This window comes from Juglans microcarpa x Juglans regia, chromosome 6D, assembly GCF_004785595.1.
Source record: "Juglans microcarpa x Juglans regia isolate MS1-56 chromosome 6D, Jm3101_v1.0, whole genome shotgun sequence".
NCBI lineage: Eukaryota > Viridiplantae > Streptophyta > Magnoliopsida > Fagales > Juglandaceae > Juglans > Juglans microcarpa x Juglans regia.
The window spans coordinates 7,750,974-7,778,360 of NC_054604.1; the positions used below are offsets into that span (position 1 = coordinate 7,750,974).

General features: G+C 36.3%; 1 protein-coding gene across 2 annotated transcripts in view; it reads right to left on the minus strand.

The window, feature by feature from the left end:
• Positions 1-22,301, minus strand: part of LOC121234444 (formin-like protein 20) — a 36,947-nt gene extending 14,646 nt beyond the window's left edge. Inside the window, exons 1-14 of one of the 2 annotated variants that reach the window (XM_041130379.1) lie at positions 21,479-22,299; positions 19,644-20,347; positions 19,343-19,564; positions 16,986-19,264; positions 15,843-15,972; positions 14,373-14,444; positions 10,414-10,512; positions 10,198-10,239; positions 9,437-9,517; positions 9,289-9,339; positions 9,123-9,204; positions 8,155-8,249; positions 7,437-7,508; positions 7,241-7,357 (exon numbers count right to left, since the gene is read on the minus strand). In XM_041130379.1, the coding sequence (XP_040986313.1) occupies positions 7,241-7,357; positions 7,437-7,508; positions 8,155-8,249; positions 9,123-9,204; positions 9,289-9,339; positions 9,437-9,517; positions 10,198-10,239; positions 10,414-10,512; positions 14,373-14,444; positions 15,843-15,972; positions 16,986-19,264; positions 19,343-19,564; positions 19,644-20,347; positions 21,479-21,551 (4,119 nt within the window). In that variant the 5' untranslated portion in view covers positions 21,552-22,299. Of the gene's footprint in view, positions 1-7,240; positions 7,358-7,436; positions 7,509-8,154; positions 8,250-9,121; positions 9,205-9,288; positions 9,340-9,428; positions 9,518-10,197; positions 10,240-10,413; positions 10,513-14,372; positions 14,445-15,842; positions 15,973-16,985; positions 19,265-19,342; positions 19,565-19,643; positions 20,348-21,478 lie in introns of those variants that run through there. The other variant, XR_005934395.1, reaches the window with a different exon arrangement.
• Positions 22,302-27,387: the final 5,086 nt, after the last annotated feature.

A 27,387-nucleotide genomic window follows, 5' to 3' on the forward strand; every position in this document is an offset into this window, starting at 1 on the left:
CCCAAGCAAAGTCCGACCAATCCTTGGCTTCGGCCGAAAAAAGGGAAAGGAAACTCAAGAGGCTAGATTGGGCAATGAAAGAGGATGGAGGTGAGAAAAGCTCTACTCGGGAGCGTAGTAAGGGGAGGGGAAGATGGTTATCCCATGAAGCCAAAAATAATTTCATGGAATGTGAGGGGACAGCATGATCCTAATAAGCAGCTCCAAGTTAGAAATTTACTTCGCCAGTGGAAAGGGGACATCCTATGCTTACAAGAGACTAAATTGGAAGTTATTACTAAACAAGTAATTCACAGTTTATGGAGAGGACAACATATTGGGTGGTCCTACCTACCATCAAAAGGCGCTTCTGGGGGAGTTTTAATTATGTTTGACACAAGGGTGGTGGAAAGGTGGAGGAGTGTGTGGGTGATTTCTCGGTGTCATGCTCTTTTGTTAACATAGAAGACGGCTTTAAGTGGGCTTTTGTGGGGGTTTATGGCCCTAATCTTGATTCAGAGATAAGATTTTTGTGGGAAGAACTGGCGGGAGTCATTAGTTGGTGGGAGCTACCGAGTTGCATAGGGGGTGACTTTAATACGAAAGCGAGAGGTCGGGATCTTCTCGCATCACTCCAGCCATGAGAGATTTCTCTGATTTTATTTCAGAACAGGAGCTCATGGACATTCCATTATCAGGAGGCACTTTTACCTGGTCCAACAACCGTGACTGCCCATCATGGTCGAGGATTGATAGATTTTTGCTAACACCCGATTGGGAGTCACATTTTCTGGATGTGGCTCAAAGAAGATTACCCCGTTTATGTTCTGATCACTTCCCTATCATTTTAGATTGTGGAGGCATCCATAGGGGTAGAAGGTATTTTAAATTTGAACATATGTGGCTTAAAACTGATGGTTTTGTAGACAGGGTCAGACATTGGTGGACTTCCTATAGTTTCCAGGGCTCTCCAAGTTTCATTATGGCTAAAATGCTGAAAGCGCTGAAACAGGACCTAAAGTAGTGGAATGAACAAGTTTTTGGCAATGTGCTTCAGCAAAAGCGCTCTCTTTTAGAGGAATTACAGGGTTTGGAAGGTGAAGAGGAGGCCAGATCCCTTTCTGATCCTGAAAAAATCCGTAAGAACTAGGTAGTTGCTAATCTTGAAAGGGTTACGTTGATGGAGGAGATTTCATGCAAACAGAAATCAAGAGTACTCTAGCTTAAGGAGGGGGACAAATGCACGAAATTCTTCCACAGGATGGCTAACTCTCACAGGAGGAATAATGCTATTGATACACTGATAGTAGATGGGGCAGCTTCTTCAGATCAGACGGTTATCAAAAACCACATTCAGCAATACTATCAACAATTATTATCAGAAGAGCATAATTGGAGATTGAGAGTGGATGGGTTGCCTTTTACCACTTTAGATCAGCACAGTGCAGGGTGGTTAGAAAGGCCTTTTACAGAAGAGGAAGTGGGCAATGTTATCAGAAGTATGGCAAGTGATAAGGCTCCCGGTCCGGATGGGTTTACCCTGGGTTTCTTTCAAGCTTGTTGGGAGGTGGTCAAGGAAGATATTATGCAAGTCTTTCTTGAATTTCATTCTAATGCTAGATTTGAAAAGAGCCTCAATACCACATTTTTAGCCCTCATCCCTAAAAAGGTGGGATCTAGGGATGTGAGGGACTATCGCCCCATTAGTCTCGTGAACGGGATGTACAAGATTCTTTCCAAAGTGTTAGCAAATAGACTAAGCTCGGTGGTGGAAAAATTAATCTCGAAGCCGCAAAATGCGTTTGTCAAAGGTAGACAAATCCTTGACTCGGTTCTTATTGCAAATGAAGTATTGGATGGTCGGGTTAAGTCTAGAGAGCCTGGGCTACTTTGCAAGTTAGACATGGAGAAAGCTTATGATCATTGTCAACTGGAAGTTCCTTCTTTATTTACTTGAAAGAAGTGGTTTTGGGGGAAATGGCAGAAATGGGTAGAATTTTGTATCACTTCAGCTCGTTTCTCCATCTTGGTAAATGGCTCTCTGGGTTTCTTCAACTCCTCTCGTGGCCTGAGACAGGGAGATCCGCTCTCCCCTCTACTTTTTTTATTTGTCATGGAAGCTCTCAGCAAGATGATTGAGGGGATGGTTGATGGTGGGTTACTCCATGGTTTTTCGGTAGGGAATGGTGATCTTAACATTTGTCATTTGTTATTTGCTGATGACACACTTATTTTTTGTGGTGCACACCTCGGTCAAGTCCAAGACTTGAGGGCGTTACTCCTTTGCTTTGTTGTCGTGTCAGGATTGAGCATTAACCTCGCTAAGTCGAAAATAGTGCCAGCGCCCCCGATGTGGAGATTTTTGCTTCTACCTTGGATTGTAAGATATCTTCACTTCCTATGAAGTATCTTGGTTTACCGTTGGGTGCCTCTTTTAAATCTGAAAGGATTTGGAATGATGTAGTCGAAAGGGTGGAGTGCAGATTGGCTGCTTGGAAGAGGCTTTACTTGTCGAAAGGTGGTAGGTTGACTTTGATTAAAAGCATTCTTTCTAACTTACCCACCTATTTCTTGTCTTTTTCCCCACTTCCCACAAAGGTGGCTAATAGAATTGAGAAGTTACAAAGGGATTTCTTATGGAGGGGATTGGGGGAAGAGTTCAAATTCCACATGGTTAATTGGTCTACAGTTTGTACCCCAATTTCTGGGGGAGGTTTGGGGATTCGCCACTTGCTGAAATTCAATCAAGCTCTCTTGGGTAAGTGGTTGTGGAGGTACCAAAATGAAAGGGAGGCTTTTTGGAGGGCGGTCATAGATTCTTAGTTTGGGGAAGCTTGGGGAGGATGGTGTTCGAATAAGGTACGAGGCACTTATGGAGTGGGTTTATGGAAAAACATTAGGAGTCTTTGGGGGACATTCCGAGAACATGAACATTTTGTTGTAGGCGATGGTTCGCGTGTCCCTTTTTGGTTTGATATATGGTGTGGTAACCATTGTCTACGAGATACTTTCTCTGCCATCTTTGCACTTGCAAGAGTTAAGGAGGCATCGATTGCCTTTCTTCATTCTTCAACAAATGGCACCCCTTAATGGAATATTGACTTCATTAGGGCAGCCCATGACTGGGAATTGGAGTCTTTTACAAAGTTCTTTGCGGCTTTATATTCTGCAAGTATTCCAGGGGGCTCCGGTGATAAGTTGCATTGGAATCATTCTAAGAAAGGTATCTTCTCGGTCAGTTCTTTTTATCAAAAGCTTACGAACTCCGGTTTGTCTATATTCCCGTGGAAGAGTATATGGAAGACGAAAGCTCCTTCAAAAGCAACCTTCTTTGTCTGGACAGTGTCTCTGGACAAGATTCTCACCATAGATAATTTGAGGAAACGACGGGTCATTATCCTAGATTGGTGTAAGAAGCAGGGGGAGTCTGTTGATCATCTGCTTTTACACTGTGAGGTGGCTAAGGATGTATGGGATGATGTCTTCTCAAGAGTCGGACTGTCTTGGGTTATGCCTTGGAGATTGGTGGATTTCCTCGCAAGCTGGACAGGACTACACGGAGATTCTCAGGTAGCGGCAATTTGGAGATTGGTACCAATATGCTTGTGTTGGTGCATTTGGAGGGAGAGAAATGCTAGATGTTTTGATGATCAAGAGAGAACAAGGGATGAGCTTAAAGTTTTCTTTTTTAAGACATTGTTCCTATGGGCGGGGGCTATAGTTTGTAACAGACGTAGTGTCCATGATCTTCTTCTTTCTATTGTTTCCTCTAGTTAGGCGTGTTTTCATTTGGATCATTTGGCTATTAAGGAACATAATGTGAATTTTTATAAGAAGCTTTTTTTGGGAGGAATACTCTTGGAGACCTAAGTTGGATGGACTGGTTTTTTAGTCCATTAATCAGTCTAGTGCAGAGTGGTTGAAAAGAGCTTTTCAAGAAGAGGAAGTTCTTGATGTGGTTAGAGGAATGGCGAGGGATAAAGCTCAAGGTCCGGATGGTTTTTCTATGGCTTTTTTTAAAGCTTGTTGGGATATTTTGTGAGAGGATTTTTTTTTTTTTTTTTATAAGTATTGTGCGAGAGGATGTTATGAAGGTTTTGCTTGAATTTCATTCGTTTATGAACTCTGATAAAAGTCTTAATGCTACATTTATTGCACTTAATCCTAAAAAAGTGGGGGCTGTGGAAATGACAGATTTTTGGCCTATTAGTTTGGTCAATGGGGTGTACAAGATCATTTCCAAGGTGTTAGCCAACCGCATGAGCATGGTGATGGAAAATATTATTTTGAAATTTCAAAAAGAATTTGTGAGGGGAAGACAAATTCTTGATTCGGTTTTAATTGCTAATGAATGTTTGGAAAGTAGAATCAGATCGGGCAACTCTAGTATTCTAGTTAAATTGGACATGGATAAGGCATATGATCATGTTAACTAGGAGTTTCTCTTGTACTTACTTGGGAGATATGGTTTTGGAGAGAAGTGGTGTTTGTGGATCAAGCATTGTATTTTGACAGTCGGATTCTCTATTTTGGTGAATGGTTCCCCGGTTGGTTTCTTTAACAGTTCACGTGGCTTGAGACAAGGGGATCCTTTGTCTTCTTTTCTTTTTGTTCTTGTTATGGATGCTTTGATCAAAATGATTGAAGCGGAGGTGGATGGGAGTTTCTAGTCGGGATTTTTGGTGGGAGATGAGTCTCAAGGCAGCATAAAAGTCTCACATCTTCTTTTTGCTAACGACACTTTAATTTTTAGTGAGACAAATTAGGATTATCTTTGTTCTTTGAGAGCCCTCTTATGAGTCGACACTTTAACTTTTGTGAGATGACACTTTAATTTTTTGTGAGACAAATCAGGATCATTTTCGTTCTTTGAGAGCCCTCTTGTGAGACAACACTTTAATTTTAGTGAGCCGACACTTTAATTTTTTAAGCTGTTTCTGGTCTTAGTATTCACTTCCCAATCATGCACATCTCTAATAAAATTGACATTCCATTGGAGATTGTTGCTTAAAAAAATAAAAGAATCAGCCACTGCAGCATCTTGATCTCTAGCAATCCTAAAGAGGGAGGGATAAACATTCTTTAGAGCCCAATCCCCACACCAAATATCATGCCAAAAATTAATCATTTTCCCATCACCCACCTTGTATTTAAAATGATTGAAAATTCCCCCCCAACCCATCCGAATAGACTTCCACAAATCCCCATACACTCTAATAACTTCGTTAGAAAACCAACTCCCCCACATCCTCCCATACTTGACATCAACAATATTTCTCCATAACAATATCTCTCCATAACACAACCCTCTCAAGATGATACCTCCATAGCCATTTCCCAAGAAGAGCTTTGTTGAAAAGCCTCAAATTTCGAATCCCCAATCCACCACAAGAAACTGGTGAGCAAACCTTGTTCCAACTAACCAAGTGGTGGATCTTGCCTAAGCAATTGGTGGATCTTTTTGCATGTTGGCAAGGTTTTAAGGGTTTTAAGGGGAGTCATCGCATTGTTGCCATATCGAAGATGATCCCTCCAAGTTTGATGTGGTGCTTATGGTTGTAAAGTAATGGGTGGTGCTTTGAAGATAGAGAATGCTTGATGGGAGAACTTAAGAGAGTTTTTCTTTAGTACTTTGTGCATTTGGGCAAAGCGTCTTGTATTGAATGGAGATAATCTTCATGATTTGCTTTTAGGCTATTCTAGTTCCTAGCTTGTATTTATGTGTTTTCTCTTGTATACTTCTTGTGTACTTGGGCTATGCCTATTTACTTGTCAATAAAATTCTCTTATTACTTATCCAAAAAAAAAAACGTATTGCATGTAGAACATGTACTCATGCAATCCTTTCACAACTCATTCACCCAATGCGACTAAACTATCTAGGATATCACAGAGAAACTCTTATAGACATCATAATTTGGAATTTATGAGGCAGGCAAGAAATTAGCTATGCTACTTGACTGTCGATGCGTCATACAAGCTCGAAAACAAGTATTCTTTACCCTCTATATTTCTCCAAACGGGTACGCCCTAAATTATTGATGCACAAAATGCAATGGGGACATTGTTATAGACTTGTCAACTAGCATGGAAATTAAATCATCCTAATGAAAGCGCAAAACCAATAAGAAACCACAAAGGACGCCAACTTCACCAAATTAATAACCGTATAATCTCATAGTAACTCAAAAAATTTTCTGTTAAGTCCTTCTATAAAGAGTTGGCAGCTCATCAGCCCATTCGGTTCCCTTGGAAAGGTATCTGGAGAGCTCCCATACCCCCAAAAGTCTCTTTTTTTTTACTTGGACTGCTGCTTTGGTAAAGATTTTGATGACTGACAATTTGAGGAAACGTGGTATGATCGTGATGGAATGGTGTTACATGTGTAAAAGTAACAGCGAATCAATTGAGCACCTTTTCCTACATTGTGAGGTGGCAAGGGAGCTATGAGCGGGTATTTTCAGTCTAGCGGGGCTGTCTTGGGTCATGCCTAAAGTGTGACGGAACTTTTAGCATGTTGGAATAGGCATCATCATTGCCCTCAGCTCGCAGCGACATGGAAGATGGTTCCTTTGTGTCTATTGTGGTGTATATGGACGGAACAGAACGAGAGATGCTTCAATAAGGAGAGAAATGTGGGGGAATTATGGAATTTTTTTGTGTTTTCTTTAGTTCAATGGTTGGATGCTATTGTACTAAAGGGAGGGAACGTTCACGAGTTCTTATTTTCTTTTCAGCTTTCTAGAATGTGATTAGGAGTCTCTTTTGTATACTTCCTGCATACATGGGCGTTGCCTAGTTTCATTCAATTAATAAATTTCTTACTTATCAAAAAAAAAAAACTCATCCATCCCTGCAATGAAAAGTTATTTTTAATTGAAAAAAAAAAGTCAGTAAATTATACATTGAAATACTTTTCCTCGTTTGCATTTTTAATTATTTTTAATTGAAGGAAAACCCTTCATTTGGATTTCCGCTCATCATCTATGCATTGAATGAATAATGACCAACCAATCCTAGATTATTTTTTTGATACGTAATCCTAGATTATTTTCCCACAGGTAAAAGTCAAAATGATGGCCAAGCAGCTAGCTGAAGAAAAAAGAATATACAGACACATGTCAAGCCAATAAATGCAAACAAATGAAAAAAAAAAACATAAATAGATAAATGAAATTGTAATTTGAATTAAATGTATCAAGAAGCACTTTTTGATGACTATTTAAGAATTAAAAATCCTATTAAAGAAAAAACAACACACCTTACGGAAGACTTCAGATACAGGGCCATCATTTTCAGATGCACTCAGCTCCTGCTTAACCTTTTCTAGTCCCTTGATTATGGCTTGCATTTCTTCTGCTAAAGACTTCAATTGTATCTGCAATGAATAAAGACAACAATGTAAGCATCATCTAAAGGCAATATTCAAACTCACCGTCAACAAACAAATGGGTTACCTTAGTAGCAGCTTCCAGGCTAACAAAGTCCCGGTGAAAATCAAGAAGTTCTGGTGAATTATTAGCCAAAAGCTGAGTAAGAAGAAAACAAAATTTCAAATTCAGCTTAAAAGTGTAATCACTATTAATATACAAAACGGAAAAAGAAATCTGACAGTAAAGAAATCCAGATGTGAACGAAACATATCTGGCTAGCAAAACAGACCAGTACAACACTAGTACATACTAACTAAAAGTTTCTAAAGCATTTTCCTCTATTGCTTATTATTATCTAACAAATTACTACAACAATCCACATCATTTATCTTTCCCGAAAGTTGAGCTGCTATCATTTTTGTGAAAAACAATTTTACACAACCTTCTACTGGCCAATTGGGGTTAACTCACTTGAACGTGGTGTTTTGAGAAGTGCAACTGTCAGAAACAATGCATCCATCAAACAAGGAAAAGCATCAGCCTCGAAGCGTGATGCAATTAACATTTAATATTGACCCAACTCATTCGAAATAACTCAACTCGTTTTAGTCCAATTCATTAGCTTTTGCTACAGCTCTTGAAAAATTTTCAACAAAATAAATAAGGTCAACTAAGCTTGAACACTGGCTACCCCAACCCACCCCAACCCATGTTGCAATCCTAAACTTCAGAATAAGAACTCCTCTGAGCCACAAAAAATGATATTAGTATGCATAAAAACAACAATATTTAGGAACCATACCTTGCATAGATAATGCATGAGTGTCATCTTACTGTTAGAAGCTCGGGTATCTGTAAGCTTTAGAAGACTGTCCAACTTAAATCCAATTGCAGATCCTATATGGTTTAGGATCAATTAGAATTAACATGAAATAAGCTCTTAAAGATCCCCTAAGCATTGGGGGTTAATAAGACATGACATCAATCCAAAGAAGTCTGCAGACAACCTAAATATTATGGTACAAATTATATAGAGATGCAGAAACTATAATAATCATATTATAATGAAAGGAAAGAACCCTAACTAAAAATACATAGACAAGTTCTAGTTTTTTTTTTTCAACTTCAATTTCAGAACCGTTCACGCATTCAGTATACAAGCATGTGCCTTAAAAATGAAAGTTTCACATAGACAACCATTTAAGACTTGAGTAGGTAGCAGTGAATTCCAAAGAAGTTCTCAAACTTCAAACTGACTAGTAATGTATTAAATATAGACTCGAAACAAAAAATTGATCATAGGAATTTTCAACAAATTCCCACTCTTCTTTCCAAAGCCAGTGGTACTTTAAATCCTAAATCAGAGACAAAACTTAGCTAAAGCCCACTCGATAAGCCATTTCCAGCAACCATAATTAGAGAATCATCGGAACATTTCTGAATGTACCATCTAATGGTGCTTTAAACCTACACAAAACTCTTCATGCTCTCCAAATTACAACCATAGCTAATGTTAATTATCTATGTCTAAATTAAATTCAGCCATGTCAACACCGCAGAGCATTAAATAAATAGTAGTCTACAAGCATTTATAAACAACTTCTCCTCATAATTCTATATAAAAATTTGGAAGTTGGCAGTGATCACATTTGCCAATTATTCGTAAGGGAATGATGTATAAACCATATTAAGCAAAAGAGAATGAAACCTTCCAATATGTTCTGAACTAACAAATGGGGACAAGAATCGTATACTAATTAAGATCCTTACCCCTTGCAGTTCCTTGGTTTAACGTGTTTCCAATAAAAAGAATAATCTTCATAACTTCCTTCAGTTTGCCTGATTTCCGGACCTAATTAACCAACAAAAGACTACCTAAGCTAAAAAGAGAACCATAGAAACTGTCATGGAAGATTTGCAGCCATTAGTGACATACCTCTTCGCATGCAGAGTTTACAGTGCTCAGGCTCTTTTTAAATTCTGAAATCTGCAAAATGGTTGACAGTAAGATGACAGCGGCCAAAAAGACTAATTCGTGACATTCAAGAATTTAAAGAAATCAAACATTGCAGTTACCACCAAACCTGAGAGCTGAACTGAATCTTGAAAGAGAATACTCGTAATTTTGACTCAACCCGAGGCACTTTCATCAGCTCCAAAAAGTACTGAAAAGAAATAAAACACAAGTGATGCTTCCAGAATTAAATGAACACCATATATAAGAAAAACAAACAACATTAGGTAATTTCAACTGGCACACTTTTGTAATAAAAATAAATAAACAAAACAATCTTCAGACTCCCATTGGTTGGATTCAAATTTGAATTTAAAAAGAGCGAAAAAAGTGAATATAAATTTAAGGATCATATTAATAATAAATGCTTTCAATTTGGTATTTTAGGACAAACCAAAAAGGAAAGCATCTCATCTATTGACAAGAATAACAATATAGGGGGCGGCAGGGAGTTTTTCTTGATACCAAAAAGGAAAAGTGAGGTTTTATACCAAGCGAAAATGGACAAGAATTAAGATGCAACAACTTCTCACTTGAACAGGTCAGCACACAGCATAATTGATATAGAAACTTAGTTGTTCTTCTTAATTCCTAGAACAGTCTTACATAGAGAGAGAGAGAGAGAGAGAGAGACTTTAAGATCTAGTAAAGAAGACAAAAACAGATCAGATTTCAGAATATCTACATGACTAACATGCCTCAGGTACACGATAATGCATAAATCAACAAAGTATAGCATTTATCAAGTAAAACAGATACACATGTTCAAGATTGAGATTCAGTAGCCGATAAAAAATAACATGTTGTGGTCAAAAAGAAACTTTTGCAGACCTGTTCACACTTTCCCAACTTCTCTTTGTCACCAGTGTAGCCCTAAATAGAAAATAAAATGGAACTCAATATCGAAAAAATAGAAGTATAGAGAAAAGAATATGCCAGATAATATACTCTACCCAGATAAACATAGCACAAAGACTTCAATGAGAACAATAACCAACAAATTTCCGACGAAACATAGAAGGGAATCATAATAGGTTAAAGCATCACCTTCAGAAGTTCCATCTCCTCTTTGGTAGGACAAAATTTTATGAGATTCTCCACCTGGTCAGCATCTAATACGGATTCATCCATTGCTAGAACCGCAGCCTGACAATATGCATACAATAGATTGTTAGTTAATACCGAGTAGGAACAATATTCAGTAAACACATTACCATTCCATACTCAACAATAAAAAACCAAGAGAACAAAATTACTTATCCCAAATTATTTTTACCACTATGACACTGAATATTGGGGGCACGTTTGGTATGCAGAATAGATCCCTAGAATGGAATATATTCTCATGGAATAACTATTTCATAGTTTGCTATTTTCATACCCAGAATTAATATAAAAAATTCTTTAAATAATGTGGATGGCAGGCCTCTCTTAATGCTGGGAGTGGTCCAACTACTGCTGAAATAACCACCCCCAGGTTGTCAGGGATCGCCCTCGTGGCCGCCAGATATTGTTTTTGCCCATCAAAGTGGCCTGGGCACCCCCAATGGCCCTTGGGGGTGGTCTGACCACCACCAAAATGTTAAACCAATTATATATATATATATATATTATATATATTTGAGGTTGACGAATAAATCAATGGGTTTTTTGGAAATAAATTGTACAACCTGGGTACTTTTGGAATTTGGCTCCAATTCCAATGAACCCCTTATGAGTTGTCACCAAAGAAAATAACAGGAATGTCCATTCTGCATATCAAGCCTACCCCAAAAAATAATAAACTAATCCACTCCAACATGCAAGTATTGTACAATATTTCAAACATCACATACAATCACACATCCACAACATATTCCCCAGCAATTAGTCTGAAAGTAGTGTTCTTAACTTACACAAACATGGTCCAACTGTTTTTTTTTTTATAAGTAATCGAGAAACAATAGGCATGGCCCAAGCACACAGGACCATGGTGCAAATATTGGGCATGGCATCACCAATATCAAACATGATATATTGCAGAGATACTCCCAAATGCTTCTAATAGATTTCCACAAGCCAACTTCATCTAGCCCCTTAAGTTCTCAAAAGTCACTGTCCTGATCCTTCGCCACTTTTCAACCTCAGAACATATCCTAAGCTAGTCCCTCTATACAGAAAAATGCCAAGAGAAACTAATGAGAAATACTAAGCTTCCAAAGTTCCAAAACATAAACCATAAGGAAAAGACCAATTCTCAATCCACCCTATGAAACTTGAACCATCTCCCACACTGCCCCTCAAGAAAATCATTCGTAAATTTTCTTTCACATTGACCATAAGAATAAGCATAGTGAAAGTGGACAGATAATATATCAACAAGCTAGAAATAGTATTGTTCCTAATAATAGTCCAGCCTGCTTTTTTTAAAGTAAAACGAGGGTGCAACACGAGGATTTCCCAAAAAGAGTGAACAGCCCGGCGTGCTTTAAATAAGCAAAACCTTGTTTGTTTCCTGCTCTGTAGGCCTCCTCCCTGTCCTCTAAATCTGGCTTAGTATTTTGGCTTCATTCATCCTCACAATCACCACATTCTAAAGAGACTGCAAATTAAATGTTCATGAAGGGGCAAATCCCAGCATCACAATTACCACAATCCAAACTGATTCAGTCTTAAAACCTAATATAAGAGTAAGAAAATTTTTACCAGCCTACTCTTCTGTCACTTATTTATCAGCTGGCACCTAGAAATTGGAAATTACCCAAAGTCTCAAAAGAATATTTCTCTGATAAGTAATATAATTTTATCAAAAGCATTGAGGGGCGCAACCCTAGTACGCTGGACGCATACAAAAGGATACACCCAACTAGTACAAAAAATAAAAAATAAAAAAGAGCAAAAGTCTTTGAATTCTTGAAAGCTAGTGAATTGGGAACTTGTGGGAGAAGCCATCCAAAAGTCTCAAAAGAACTTATATTGAGTCAAAACACCATGTGTGCTTCAGAAGGGCTTTGGGCGATTGAAATCTAGAACCAGTTTACTTTTGTTCTCTAACACTATTCTATTACAGACGAAAAAATAATTTAAAAAGGACAGTGGCAAACAAGCGTTCACAAGTGCATGAACATGCACGCAACATGTAGAAACATTTGAAAATGCATCCTCATAGACCTTTTGTAAAAACATGTTTACAGAGACCGTTAAAATGGTCTTCTCTGCTTCTGTTTTTTGTTCTCAGATCAAGAGCATGAACCACTAAAGGCAGCAATGTTATTATCAATGTGTTTAATGACCATAGCTCTGAAATAGAAGTTGACCAGGACTAGACAGTACCTTTAAACACAAATCAAAGCTTCAGTGAGATCAACCAGGTACCTTCCACATCTACAGAAGAACATACTTACTTTTTCTAGAACACATACTGCCTCCTTGCAGTATTCAATCTATTCTTCAATGAAACCTACCACACTTTCAATCTTTCTAAAGCCAGCACCTTGATACCATTTGGCATATAGTGAGTTTGTATCTCAAAAACAAATATGAAGCCAACACCTCGATGCCATTTGGCATATTCGCTGTACTCGGTTCGCCATGTTTGGACTTAATTTTTTGCCTAAGAGCAGATGGATTTTAGAATTTCAAGCGTTACCATGGTTTTCTAAGCTCGTAATTTAGTGTCATTTCCGTTGAATACTCAAAATGTCCCCCAAATAAGTCAACTTTTAAATAAAAATTGAAGCTGTATTATTCTTTGAATTTTTTGCATGCATAGGCGACGCTCTTGTACAAGTCTTGTATACTCGGGCCTTTGTCTACTTTATGCTCAATAAAATTTTCTTTATCGATCAAAAAAAATTATTTATATATTCAGGGAGACTCTTATAAAAACATAAGTCATCAATACCTGTCTAGTTTTCCCCACGACTCACTTTTATGGAGCTAAAAAATATAAGCGATGCAGAGTTTTGCTGGAATCGACAGGTTCAATTTGATATAGTCAGACTTGCAAGGATCATATAAAAGCAACCATATATGTTTTCTCAAAGGCCACAAGTTGGTGCACCACAACCAATCAAGTTTATTGTGTCGTTTAGTGGTCAACTACACATCTTGCATTAAAATTATTACACAAAGTTTCAGCTATATCAATCTTTAGCATCACAACCCTATCAGCTTGGAAAACAGCCTTTCTTGCCTTTGTCACTGGTGACAAGTTAAAAATCATGCTTTAATGCTAGGAAAAAATAAAACTTTCTTCTACGAGGACATTAAATCAAAGTTCCAAATTTTGTTCCATTCTGGCCGGAGTTTGCCGTTACAGTGCAGTAACCAAAATACTTTAACCCCCTCGTTCCCTTTTTTACTCTAAATTCCAACTTCTTTTGGTCTGTTCCAACCATTCCAATACAGAATGTTGCAGTATCAGTTTCATCATTTTTTATTCCAGATGGCATTTCTATAATTTTTTTTTTTTTAATTCAGAAGGCATTTCTATAACTTTTTAATCTAGATGGCATTTCTATAGTTTTTCTTAATATTTAGATTCTGGATTTATTCCCTCATTCCCTTTTTTTTTTTTTTTTTGGAGACCTCATTCTTTCTTTTTGGGTTTACTTTCTCAGCCTTTTTAGTTTTCTTTTTGTGCATATCTAAACTCAAGCGAATATTTTTTTCTTGATAAGTAAACTAAAGTGAATTAATAACATCTTCAGACACAAATATGTCTGCCTTTATTTTTAAAGTATTTCCAAAATGGTACACCGCTACCAAGATATTTCATTCCAGTATCGAAACTGGAATGGTCACTGAAATGGAATTCAAAACTTTGCAATAAATCCAACTATCTAAAATTCATGTACAGCAGAAAACTGAGAATAAACCATATTAATCTAACAAACTTGTTTACTATGTATTTAATAATCTAATATCTTTTGCATTAAAACCCATCATTTTAGAGAGAAATAGTCTCTGTCCACAGATCATGAAAGACATCAAACTTATATAAAAGCGAGGACTATATGGCTCACCATCATATCAGAAAGCGGCATCTTAACTTTTGTGAGCATAATTTCAGTATTGTTGGCTCTCCTCAGGTCAACCTACAATGCATGATACATGAATTTATAAGACAGGAGAAATAATATCAGAACATATTGCAAAAGTGTCAAGGGTTAAATTCAGCTTTGACCATCAACAGTCAACACGCATCACCAATATAAACCCCATTCTAACTCATCAAAATATATACATACATATATATATATACAATAAACCTCATTCTATTTTAGTTATTTTCATCATCGAGCATATGCCTTCCTTGCTTATTTCCCCTTTTGAATGTACTAAGTGAAATAAAAATTCTCTCCATACACCATCTATATGTTTTTCTTCTGTAGAAAAGAAAATCACGAATATTAAGCCTTGTTTGGTTTATTCAATTCTTCAAAACTTTTCAAAAAAAAAAAATCAACTTCAAACCAAACATCTTTCACATCTCAAAAAAAAATTCTATTTCAACCCTTTTTTGTAAGTAATTTTCTATTTCAACTTTTCATCCAATCGTTTGCCTATATTTCAGTAAAAAGTGAAAAAAAAATCATAACAGCTTTTAAAAAAACCAAACAAAAATACATTAAAAATTATATTCAAATAACTTTTCAACTCTACCCCCATCCACTTTCACAAATTCCAATACAAAACATATTTCGAAAAAAAAATATTATTCAAATTTTCCTATCTACCTTCACAAAACCCAATAAAAAACTCGTCTCAAATTTGTCAAAAACAATTCTCAAAATTTCCTTAACCAAGCATACCCTTAATTTTTTGCATTTATAAAGGGACTGTGACTTACAACACCATCTTCCTCTGACTCATATGTGCATATATATTGATATATACACATAAACACACTTTATCAAAGAAGCATTTATGTTTTTTAGTATCTAATAAAAAATTGATGAAAGATCAATCCTGGTCTTGGGAAAAAAATGGAATCTCCCTCCTCCATCCTTCCCCCCCCCCCCCCCCCCCCCCCCAAAAGAAATAAAATAAAACAAAAGGAAATTTATTGAATGAGATTTGAATTAGCCTACCACAATAAGGGATCAAAATTTATTGAAGTGCAGCTCTGTTCTTTTCGTATATTGGAGTAGGCATGTGCTTACAATCTGAATGCTAAAAAAGAAATGCGAACTCCTATGGTTTCTTCTGCCAAATGCTGGATTGATATGACTTTCTCATCCTTTCAAAATGGCTATTATTATGCCATTATTCAAGTATTTGCTAATTGAAAATCTTCTCAGATCAAGAACCGGTCACAAATCACAAAAGTATTATTATATGTACAAAAGACTGGAACTTTTGAGTTGATCTGAGATTATATGAAGGTAAACTGTAGAATCAGCACTCAAAAACAATTTTTTCAACAACTGAAATTATGGGACGCTACCAAGGAAAAAAAATTATAAGACAGAATCAAAGTTATATCAGATTACCAGGTGAACTTTTTCAGCTTTGGATCCAACAGACTTGCGTCGAGCCCCAGATTTACCACCTGCATCAGCAGGTTTCGAAACAGTAGCAGAGAAAAGGCTCTCTAACTCTGACACATCAAATCCCGGCGCACTAAAACAAAAGGGTGCAAATATCACCAATCATGAAAGTAAGAATACAGAATTTTCATATATTAAAAAAAAAAAAAAGGAAAAGGCTCTAAAACCCTGACACATCAAATCCTAGTGCACTAAAACAAAAGGGTGCAAATATCACTAAGCATGAAAGTATGAAAAAAGAAACTTCATGAACTAAAAAAGGAAAACATATTATGGGAATTGCAGCTGAAATATTTATGGAAAAGGAAGACATAAGAGCATCCTCATTGGATTATGCAAATACAAAATCATAATTTGCATAATATCTCATGATTTTGCATTTGGCTATTCCATTCAAAACCTATTGCCACATTGGATTATCTATCTATTAGTCAAAATAATAATAATTTAATAATATTTTTTCCTAATTTAATTTTTTTAATATTTTACAATTCTACCAATTATATGTTAATTAATAATCAAATTATAATTAACATATGATTGGTAGAGACAAACGGTAAAAATCCTAACAAAAGAAGATAGAGACAAATTGTAAAAAATTAACATATAATTGGTAGGTACAAACGGTAAAAATCCTAATTAATAAGTAAAAGATGCATGAGGGAGGTAGCCTTTTGAAAGGAAATTGGAGAAAAAGAAGATAGAGGTGAACATTGTAGTGGTTTTAAAAAATTGGTTATAGAAAAGTATTCCCTAAAACAAAGTAATTTCTGAAAACTCAAAAATAATTTTTGCACTAATTACTTTGTTTCCCAGGCAATCAAAGTGCAAAGAGAGAGTGTTTATGAGGGAAGAAATAATTTTTTAATGCTTTTGTTCTAGCTACAGTAAACACCAAATATGACCCAAGTTGTTTTACTGGAGCCAAAAGTCATTTTTGTTTACATTTGCATAATCCAATGCAGCACATTTTTATGCTCTATTAGCCAAACTTCTCACTTTATTTGCATTTGCATAATCCAATGAGAGTATTTTAAGTTCTGCAATTGTAAGTATTAATTTGAACAGAAAGAGAAGTTGGAATACATTTGAGAGTCTCCAAATCGCTGCAATTCTTCCCACAAACTTCCTTGCAAAGCTCTAGTTACCTTGCTCCAGTGCAAAGGCTTCAAGGAGGACCTTCGAGGGGCTGTAGTAGTTGGTCCCATCCCTGAAGGACGTGAAAGCCCACGCCCTCTCCCAGAAGATAGAACTCTTGCATCAACCCCAGAATTTGGGCCTCTAGTACCTAACGGTGGAGGGGGAGGAGGTCCGACGCCTGGCATTCTAGGTGGAGCTGGAGGGCCAGACACATGACCTCCTGGGGGAGGTGGAGGAGGTGGTGCTCCATGTGATGGGGGAGGAGGGGGAGGTGGGCCTCGACCTATAGGAGGTGGTGGAGGTGGTGGTGCTCCACGCATTGGAGGAGGTGGTGGTGACGGTGCTCCACGCATTGGAGGTGGTGGTGGCGGTGGTGCTCCATGCATTGGAGGGGGTGGTGGTGGTGGTGGTGGTGCTCCACTCATTGGAGGTGGTGGTGGTGGTGGTGGTGGTGGTGGTGGTGGTGGTGCTTCACCCATTGGAGGTAGAGGTGGAGGTGGAGGTGGAGGTGGTGGTGGAGGTAGCACTCTGGCCATTGAAGGGAGCGAAGTTGGTGCTCCACGAACTGGAGGTGGCGGTGGCGGTGGCGGTGGAGGAGGTGGAGCTCCACGAAGCAGAGGTGGTAGCGGAGGAGGTGGAGCTCCACGAATTGGAGGTGGAGGTGGAGGTGGAGGAGGCGGGGCTGCAGGTGTTGGAGATTGTGGGAGAGGTGGTGGAGGAGGAGGGGCTCCAAATGATGGAGGTGCTGGTGGTGGTGGTGGTGGTGGAGGAGGAGGGGGAGTGGATATACCAACTCCAAGGTTTGGTGCAATTGATGTGCTTGCAAAGGGAGGAGGAGGAGGAGGGGGAGGTGGAGGGGGTGGAGAACGTATCACTGCATTATAGACAATTGATGAAAACTCAGACTTCCATGGGGGTGGAGCTGGCGGAGGCAACATGGTAGCACCATTTTGCCTATTGAGTAAGGGAGGAGGAGGAGGAGGAGGGGGTGGAGGCAATAGAGGTGTAGACATTTTGGGCACAACGTTATAATTTAGTGAAAGCGATTGTGGTGGAGGCGTAGGTGGAGGAGGTGTGGCACCCTCTGGCATGGGGGAACAAGTAGATAGTGAAGAGATATTATAACGCGGAAGCGGTGGCAGTGGTGGAGGTGGAGGTGGTGGAGGAGGAGGGGGCACAACTTGAAGTGGTGCTTGATTCGGTGAGCAAGAATACGAGTCTTCAATTGATTGTACTAATGACGGTGGGCATGAAGGAAGTATCACATGTGCAGAGCCTGAAGGCTTCACCAAATCCACCTTACCACTTTTCAGATCATTGGTCACATCAGTTGAAACCCCAGTGCCAGGAATATCCGTAAGAGAAGAAGCCTTTAATTTCGAACCTTCATTAGAATCCTTGAATGGAACATTAAAGTCAAGAGCAGCCGGTGCACTGTTATATCTTGATGGTGGATGCAATACATGCATTGAATTAGTGTATGAGCCTTTGTTTGGAGGAATCCACCTAGATACCGCATTTGGCTTTGCTAATTTTGCATGAGCTCCTTGGGGTTCTTGCTGTGTAGTTTTTTGTTCGGAAACAACTGTATCTGCAGCTGGTTGTTTCTTGAGGGCAGTAGTAACTAATTTCTCAGAATTCTGTATGGAGACATCAGCAATCAACTTTTTCTGGGGAGCGTTGGAATCTAGATTCTTCTGTGTAATAGTGTTTTCTCCATCACCTTTGTCTTCCAATTTGCCACACACATCTTCAACCACTTCCTTGGTTACCAGATTTAGCTGCATATCAGCAGAAGATACTATGGAATTTAAGTTGATAACACCATCATCAACAGTAATGTCTTTCACTAAATGAAGAACAGAATCCATGTCATTCAGCTTATACTTCACATCATCAACAGCGATGTCCTTCACTACATCAACATTAGAATACAACTTTCCATCCTGTTTGTGAGTTCCATCATCTGATGCGCAGTCTTGAAATGTGTGAGGATCCAAATCCTCCTTCCAAACTTCTTTGTGAGTTATATCATCCTGTATATTTTCATGATCCACATGATTTTCACATTCTCCCTTCCCTTCCAGCCCATCAACTACATTGCTAAAGATCTCTTCCACCTCAAAAAATTCCTCGGGCGAAGCAAATTCAGTCTCGTTTCCATCTTCGCTCGCTACGACTGTAGTAAGAGTAGGCACAACAGCATCAGCATCCGAAAAAAGTACCTGATATACATATAAGAATCAATTCAAATCCTACAGCATCAGGAAAGGACACTTCACATGTAAATGATAATAACTTACCTCAGCTCTAAAGTCCTTGGGGAATTGATCCTTCACATCCCACAGAATATCAGCTTCGTCACGGTTAAGCATCAAAATGTTTGAACGCACAAATGCTGTGTGGAACACAACTCTGAAAATCATCTCCTCACGCACCAGATCTTCATCCAAATGGACACACTCAAGAACAACATCTCCTTGGACACGGCAATGAATATCAATTTTCACCAGCATACACTCTGCCTGCTGATATAGTTCATGAGACCACATCCATATTTGGAAAATCTAACTTTTAGTTTCATATTTGTGACTTAGAAATTACCTGTAGGTAGTGGCGCATGTGCTTTTTTGTCTTTGAAGTTGAAAACAGAAGCTTAGAACTTCTATTAGCTGGTGTTGAGGGGTCCTGACCATAAACGCGTATAACAGGCCTGCAGCCTTTTCCCCCATCAAAGAGTGGAAGGACTCTTAGTATCAGACAATCCAAAAGTAAAGGTGTATCTGATGGAGGCCAATCAGAACCCAAATTTCTTCTAGAAATATACTGAAGATATCTCAGCTGAGAAGGCTGGGGGTTTAAAGGAGACAAAAGATGAAGAAGTTCCTTTGGAGCCTGCTTGTAGACCATGTCAAGAGTCTTCTGCTCCCCACTGTATTGTTTCCGGTATAACAGAAGACCTGCAAGCATGAATGCAAGCACAGGCCATCCTCCTCTTTCACAGTGCATCAACAGCACATTTTGTTGCCCTTCCAATGACAACCAGCTTTCACTTGATCGAAGGAAGTGATGAATCATCTCTAATGGCAGCAGCGGACAACCTTCATATTGACGAGGGTAATCCATAACCGTCATGTCATATTGAGACAATATATCTGAAATTTGGCTTCGCCTCTCCCCTTCTCTAAAGTTAAACACCATGAAAGAAGCATCAGGAAAGTGGTCCTGTAACTGTGCTACAATGCCACCCATGTACACTCTATACTCATCTTCTTCCAAAACGTCAGTGGAGAAGCAACAATCAAACACTAGAAAAGAAGAAAAAATAAGTAGGATGATCAGCACTTGTAATTGGTATATAATCTTCAAAGTAGAATATGGACCAGAGAAGGAAGTTGAGAATAGTAACTAGACTCGTAGTAACAATCAATGTATAAAAAGGATAAAATCCTCTAATAAAAATAGAATATATTGGGACAAAGAATGGTTAAAGATTTGAATTCAGAAAAGCTTCTTTTAAGAAGAACAAGTAGCTACTGATAGCCAAGAAAAAACAATCAGTTCAAAAAAAATTATCGAGAAGAACCACCCCATGCCATAAAATAAGCTTCAGCGAATTTAACCAGCACATTACTACCCTTGCAAGCCCTAAAACAGGACCTGTAGCCTTCAAGTTGAGAAAAGGTTTACTGATTAAAAAAAAGTCTTCAAATTGAGAAATGAAAAGGAAAGCAAGGGCTTGTAAGTTTCCCAAAAGGCAGAATCATCACAGAACAAAACATCCACATTTCTCAGACTTAAAAAAGTCCAAAATGTTCACACGAATTTGACCATATTGATACTTCTCTGCTCCTCCTTACTGAATTGTTGCTTTGTTTTCCTCCTCCTTTTCTTTTCTAGTCTAAATCTTCCATATATAAATTTTGATCCCTACTGAGCATGAATTACTGTTGGTACCTCCAACCTCCAACTCCAATAGATTTACGGTGGGTTTTTATCAAACCAATTCAAGTTCCTGGTGCTTTTAGGCCCTGCCTCAGTTAATATTCGCACCCCATGAACCAACATTAGAACGAAATCTCAACAAGCAGGAAACTACTTCCCCAACATTTGCTTAATCACCTAGAGAAGAAACTACGTAAGAACAGAGTACCAAAACGAAATTCACAAGAGAAGGCCTCAAGAAAGAAAAAAGGCAACAGCATTCACAATGCACCATAAATTATCCCAGCAATGCAATGGAATTTATTTTTTATAAGTGGAACTCATGAAAACCTAAATTGCAAATAGAATCACAAAATGGGGCAATTCCACAACTTCACGAAGAAAATAGAAATGACCGAAAGCTCGGGAATGTCACCATTGCAAGGGCACTCACAGGCTGACGACAATAAAAAGAAAAGGCAAAATGGGGAAGAAGCGAAAGGGTAAAAAGGTACCGTAGACCCTTTCAGAGATCTCGAGAAGCCGATCCGGCGGCTTCCGGTAGAAGAACCTTCGGAACAGCGCCATATGATGGCGCTGTTTCTCCCCTGATCGGATCCAAACCGAGAATTGGAATCAAAAACAATCCACCAAGCAGATCAATGCTGCGATCCCAAAAGAAAACCCACCAGATCTCGGACTTTCCCAATTTTGTTCTTTTTTTTTCAAATTCACCCCTCCAATCGACCCCAATTCCGAGAGAAGCACAAGGAGAATTTCAGATAGGAAAGCAAATCGTAGCTAGAAGATTCCGATACTAATCCAACAAAACCAGACTAGTCTAAGAGAAAATAACAAGCTCGGCCAAGAAAAAAGGATGAGAATTCGGAATGGAATTCCACAGATTTAGAGAGAGTGAAGAAGTGACAGTATGTGGGGAAATGAGGGAGGATATTAAAATCCAGAGGAATTCAGCATTGTCACGTGGGAGAGAAAGAGAGAAAATAGACGTATAGTGGGATTGAAAAGGAGAAGACTGTATGAGAACATCCTTATCTCCTGCAAACAACAAAAATCAAATTTCTTGGGTTGCCTTGGGTTTTTTTTTTTTTTTTTTTTTTTTGGTCTAGGAGGCTTTCGATCGATCGCACGGGTCGTGGCTTTCTCACGACTTTTCAGAAAAAACCAAACATGAAACAACCCAGAACAGCCACTAGCAGAGAGACAAAGAAAGAAAGAAACGAGAGAAGAGCTTGGGCAAGCGCAGGCACTAGGCAGGCAGCTTGGGCAAAAGGGGGTCGGCTCTGAATTTTTGCATCATTTGGACCCGTTGCGTTTGCCTCCATTATTATATCATTTTCTGTAACGTTGTTTTCTTCTTTTTTTCACCTTTGTCTGTGTTTGGTGTTATTATATACTTACATTGGTTAAGACATTAGTAAAAATAGAGTAATGGATTCATGTTATTTTTGGTTGACTATCTTAATCACAAGTGAAGATGGGTATAATTAATTACCCTAGTTCATATTAATAACTAGTAGACCAGTTAGATATATCCATGAAGATAATTAAATCGATCCATAAAATATAAGTTAAATGAGATTATTTATACGATCCGAAATTGTACAAATCATCCGCACTCCATTTGAGAAAAATAAGAAAAATATTAAACCTACATAGAAAAACGAATTTTTTCATAACGGGTTCTACTTTTTCTAAATGAGTGTACATGGCTTGGATTATATATAGTATTATTCCAAGTAAAAATATAGATAGTTGTATAAGTAATATTAGGTACAAATTCTTAATAGACAAGTCACACGCAGACATATATCTAGTATGGCTTGGACTATATCTAGTATTATTCCAAGTTAAAATATGGATAGTTGTATAAGTAATGTTAGGTACAAATTCTTAATAGACAAGTCACACGCAGACATTTTGTTTAAAAATGGGTTCTACTAATAAATAATAGATTTTTTTTACTTTTTTTCTATAAAAGAATTGCGTGAGACTTATCTATTTGAAACTTGTACAAATCATTACTCATAATTGCATATATTTGATATTTAGATGAAACTATTTAACTTTTGTTTTCCCTTTTGCAAAGGCTCATATTTTATTGTTATAAAAGAAAATATTCAATAAAAAAAAAAAAGGGGGATGAGACCCAAACCCCATGACCATCAATAATACATTTTACTATCTACATTACCCGATTATACGCTTTTAAAATGTGTACCAAAGGCCTAAGGCAAAGGGCTTTTTGCATGAACAATGTTAGTGCAGAGAGTAAAGACCGTGCAAAGTGGTGCTAAAACTACAATCCAAGTCAACTGTGTGCTTTGCTTGTTGGTTGTCGACATTAGAAAAGGAGAAAATATCAGAAGAAGTAATTTGCAACAAAAGGGATAGCCACATGGGGCGATGCATGGGATGACAAAAGCCCACCACAACATATTATTGCTCGCAACTGCGACTGTCCCTAAAAATGGTGATGGAGGTGACGAACTTAGCTTAGAAAAATGTGTACATCAATGATGACAAGTAGTAGTTTCTCAATAAGGGATGGATCATGGATGTCGAGAAGTATAAGAGAAGCGTAAATCTCCTTCTGTGTTCGTAAGCTTTAGCTGTTGAGAAGAGATGGTCGAATTGAATAATTGGTAAAGGAAATAGAACAAAAAGAGATTTATAGGCAAAACAAACACCAATTGAAAAGGGAAAGGGACTTAAGAGTGGGATGTCGAGGGAGGGAGAGGAACCCAAAATACCAAGATCCAAAAAATCAGTGATTTCAAGAGATCACCTGAGAGGGAAAGTGGTGAGAGAGAGATATAAAGATAAGTTAGTTTCGTTTGGATCGTAAATGAACTGAACTCATCTCAGTTGGGTTTTATTTTAGATCTATCTTAACATCCAAATACACAACTTCTAAATTACTAAATATCACTCAACTCAAAATCTATTTACATGTGAGACTTACAACTTTTTACAACTCAACACATCTTTACACGTGGAACCCACAATCCTTTTTAACTTCTTATAAATATATTTAAATTCATCTTAACATCTAAACTCATCTTAGGTAGGCCACATAAAATTCACGACATCATCTCAACTCATTATTATTTATAAAGAACTTAATTCATCTAAACATCTAAACAGGGACACTTCAACAAACTTAAGTATTAGGTATTAACTTCAATTTTGAGTATGTTTCCTATTTGAGTATTTCAAATCTTGTCTTTATACCTTCACCTATTCTAATCTTTTTAGTATTTGGAAACAAATTAATTAATAATGAGCAGGCATGTCCCTTGAGAGAATGCATATTTTAAGAAAAATTTTAGGACAAGTGACCGAGTTTGTTTGACTATTGAACTTTGGACATCACTGCGAAATCTAGAATATACATGTCTCATTATATTACAAAGTTGATCATGGTAAATAAAACTCACCCAATAAGATGTTATACATATGCTTGATTGGGATATAAATGGTACCTTTATTGCAAAAATTTACAATGTTTTTCAAGTAGCATTGCAAATAAATATTTGAACAAGTTTGTCAAGAGCCAAACTACCAAATTGAGAAGCCATACTATCATATCTATATCTATATCTATATAGTCAACTGTTGAGCATGCATGACATCTCAGGTAAATTTTGTCATATCAATTAATCAAAAACTAGCACGTGACATTTATATTTTCACGTCAGCCACACCATTAAAAAATAAAATACATAAAAATTACTTTTAAAATTAAAAGACAAGGTCTGGTTTGTATTCAAAATTCATTTCAATTCATTTCATCTTATCATTACACCTTTTTCAAATTCACACACAAAATATAATAAACAATTTAATTTTTTCAAATTTCAAAATAATTTTCTTAAATTTTCACAAAAAATATAATAAATAATTTAATTTTTATTTTACTATTTACAAATCATCCCAATTCATTTCTAAATCTAAATCACTCAATTTTAAAACTTCTTTCAAAACGACTTTAATATTGTCGCTTCATAGGTAGGGGTCTTCGCCCACGCCATCTTCCAAGTTGTTTACGAAACCACCTTGTACTTGGAGGATGGCTTTGAAGAGTCGCATGAGAATTTTAAAGAGTTGGTCTAAGTGGTGAATGTATTAGTTTTAGAGTATTACTCTCTTTAAAATTCAAGATTCAATATCTTATAAGTGCAAATAATTTTTTAAAATTATACTTCTAATGAAAAATCAGTGATTTAACTTATTTCTTATAAGAAGACTTCCGAAGGTGTGGTACACATGATCGAGATTTACTATGAAAGATCCTACCTTAGAGAGGTTCCTAAAAAAAAAAAAAAAAAAAAAAAAAACACAAAAAAAAAATGAGTGATGAGTTTAGAGAAGTCACATATAATTTCTTTTAATTAATTTACATGTAGATTCTGAATCATAAAACATTTATCTATTGTTAAAAAAAATAGATAAAAATTTTAAAATTATAAAATATTAAGTTTTACTGTTTATCATCTTATACATCATATACCACATTTTATTTTTATTCTTAAATTAATTGAATTCTTTATTTTTTAAATTATAATTATAATTAAAAATGATATTTATAATTTTAATATTAAGTTGTAAATAAGAAAGCGATTTGTATCCGTCTCTGTCTATAGGGCTTTTTTAGTAGTAGGCTTTTGTGCGCAGCTACCAGCCTACCAACCAACCACCAATTCAGACACTCCCCATCACATCATATCTCACCATATTAACCTCACCTTTTTCCCTCCTTTTTTCTCTCTTTCTTTCTTCCCTTCTTCTTCTATTTGTGTTTGTAATCTTATCATATTTTTATTCTCTGTCGTTTACCTATCGAACTACTTCTGATTGGTTATCTGTCGTTTAGATAAAAGTTCACAGGTTTTAATTTTTATCCATTCAAACTATTCATAACAATTAAAGTCATCCATTTTAGCTTGATTAATTAAAAAATGCAAAATAACTTTTACCCATATGAATGGATGAACACTAGTGTAGTTCCCCCCTTTTTTTCCAATATCTCATGTCAATAATGTTTTGTAATTTATATTCCTTAACTTAATTTCATCTATTTTGTAATATCGGTACCTAAATTATAAAGGATTATAATTTAATCATATTCCGTCAAAAATTAAAATCTAATTTAATTAGAAATAATATTATTATTTATTATGAATTTAATCATTCTTAATTTAATCACTTAAAATTTAGAGATTTTATCTTTTATATTTCAAAATTAGTGTTATAAGTTTATAAGGTTAGGTCTCGTTTGTTTTCAGAGATGAAATAAGATAAGTTAATATTAAAATTAAAAAGTTGAATAAAATATTGTTAGAATATATTTTTTAATATTATTTTTGTTTTGAAATTTAAAAAAGTTGAATTATTTATTTTATTTTGTGTGAAAATTTTAAAAAATTGTAATGATAAGATGAAAAGTTTTCAAAATTTTAAATTTTAATCTTGAAAGTAAACTAGACATTGCAAAGTTATTTTTATCTTTTTTGTCAATTTTTCTAAAATTATACATTGGGCCAAGGGATGAGTAAAGTCCATGAATGCTTATCTTAACAATAAAAACAGCTAATTATTTAAAAATACTATCACATCACGTGAAATTTACATTCAAATGATCTTCTTAACATGACCACTACGTAGTATCATGGACTTTAAACAAATAAAAAAATACACAAATATAAAAGAGATAGATGGAATTTAAGATTTCAATTTTTCTCCTTTATGTTTTCGGATACTCTTTTATTTTAAATGTATTTTTTTTTAATAAATCATGTGGCACTACATGGTATTACCAAGTCAAAAGAGTCATTTGAACGATAAATTTCAGATGATCCAATAACATAACCTAATTATTTATGAGTAATATTATATACAAATTTTAAATATACAAATCTTTTATAAAAATGTAAGTTCCATAAAAAAAATTATAATTTTCTATAATAAAATATTTTCTTTTTTGTTAAAAAAACTACTATAGACTTATCTATTGGCCTCATTTGTTTTTAGAAAATATCTTATCTTATCAAATCATTACTATTTTCTCAATTTCTAATATAAAATAAAATAAACAATTCAATTTTTTTAAATTCTAAAATAAAAATAGTATTAAAAAATATATTCTAATAATATTTTATTTAATTTTTTAATTTTAATCTCAATTTATTTCATTTCATCTCATCTTATCTACGAAAACAAACAAACCCTTATAGGCTATACTTATCATTTCTCTTTATTTATTACTCACTCAATAGAAAAAGTACAAAAAAATATGTCATTAATGGTAATTAAGGAATTATGGTCGAAGAAATTAGAGCCTGGACCAGCGATACACGTGGCGTACATGCGAGATGTATCGCTGGTCCATGCGAGACTATAA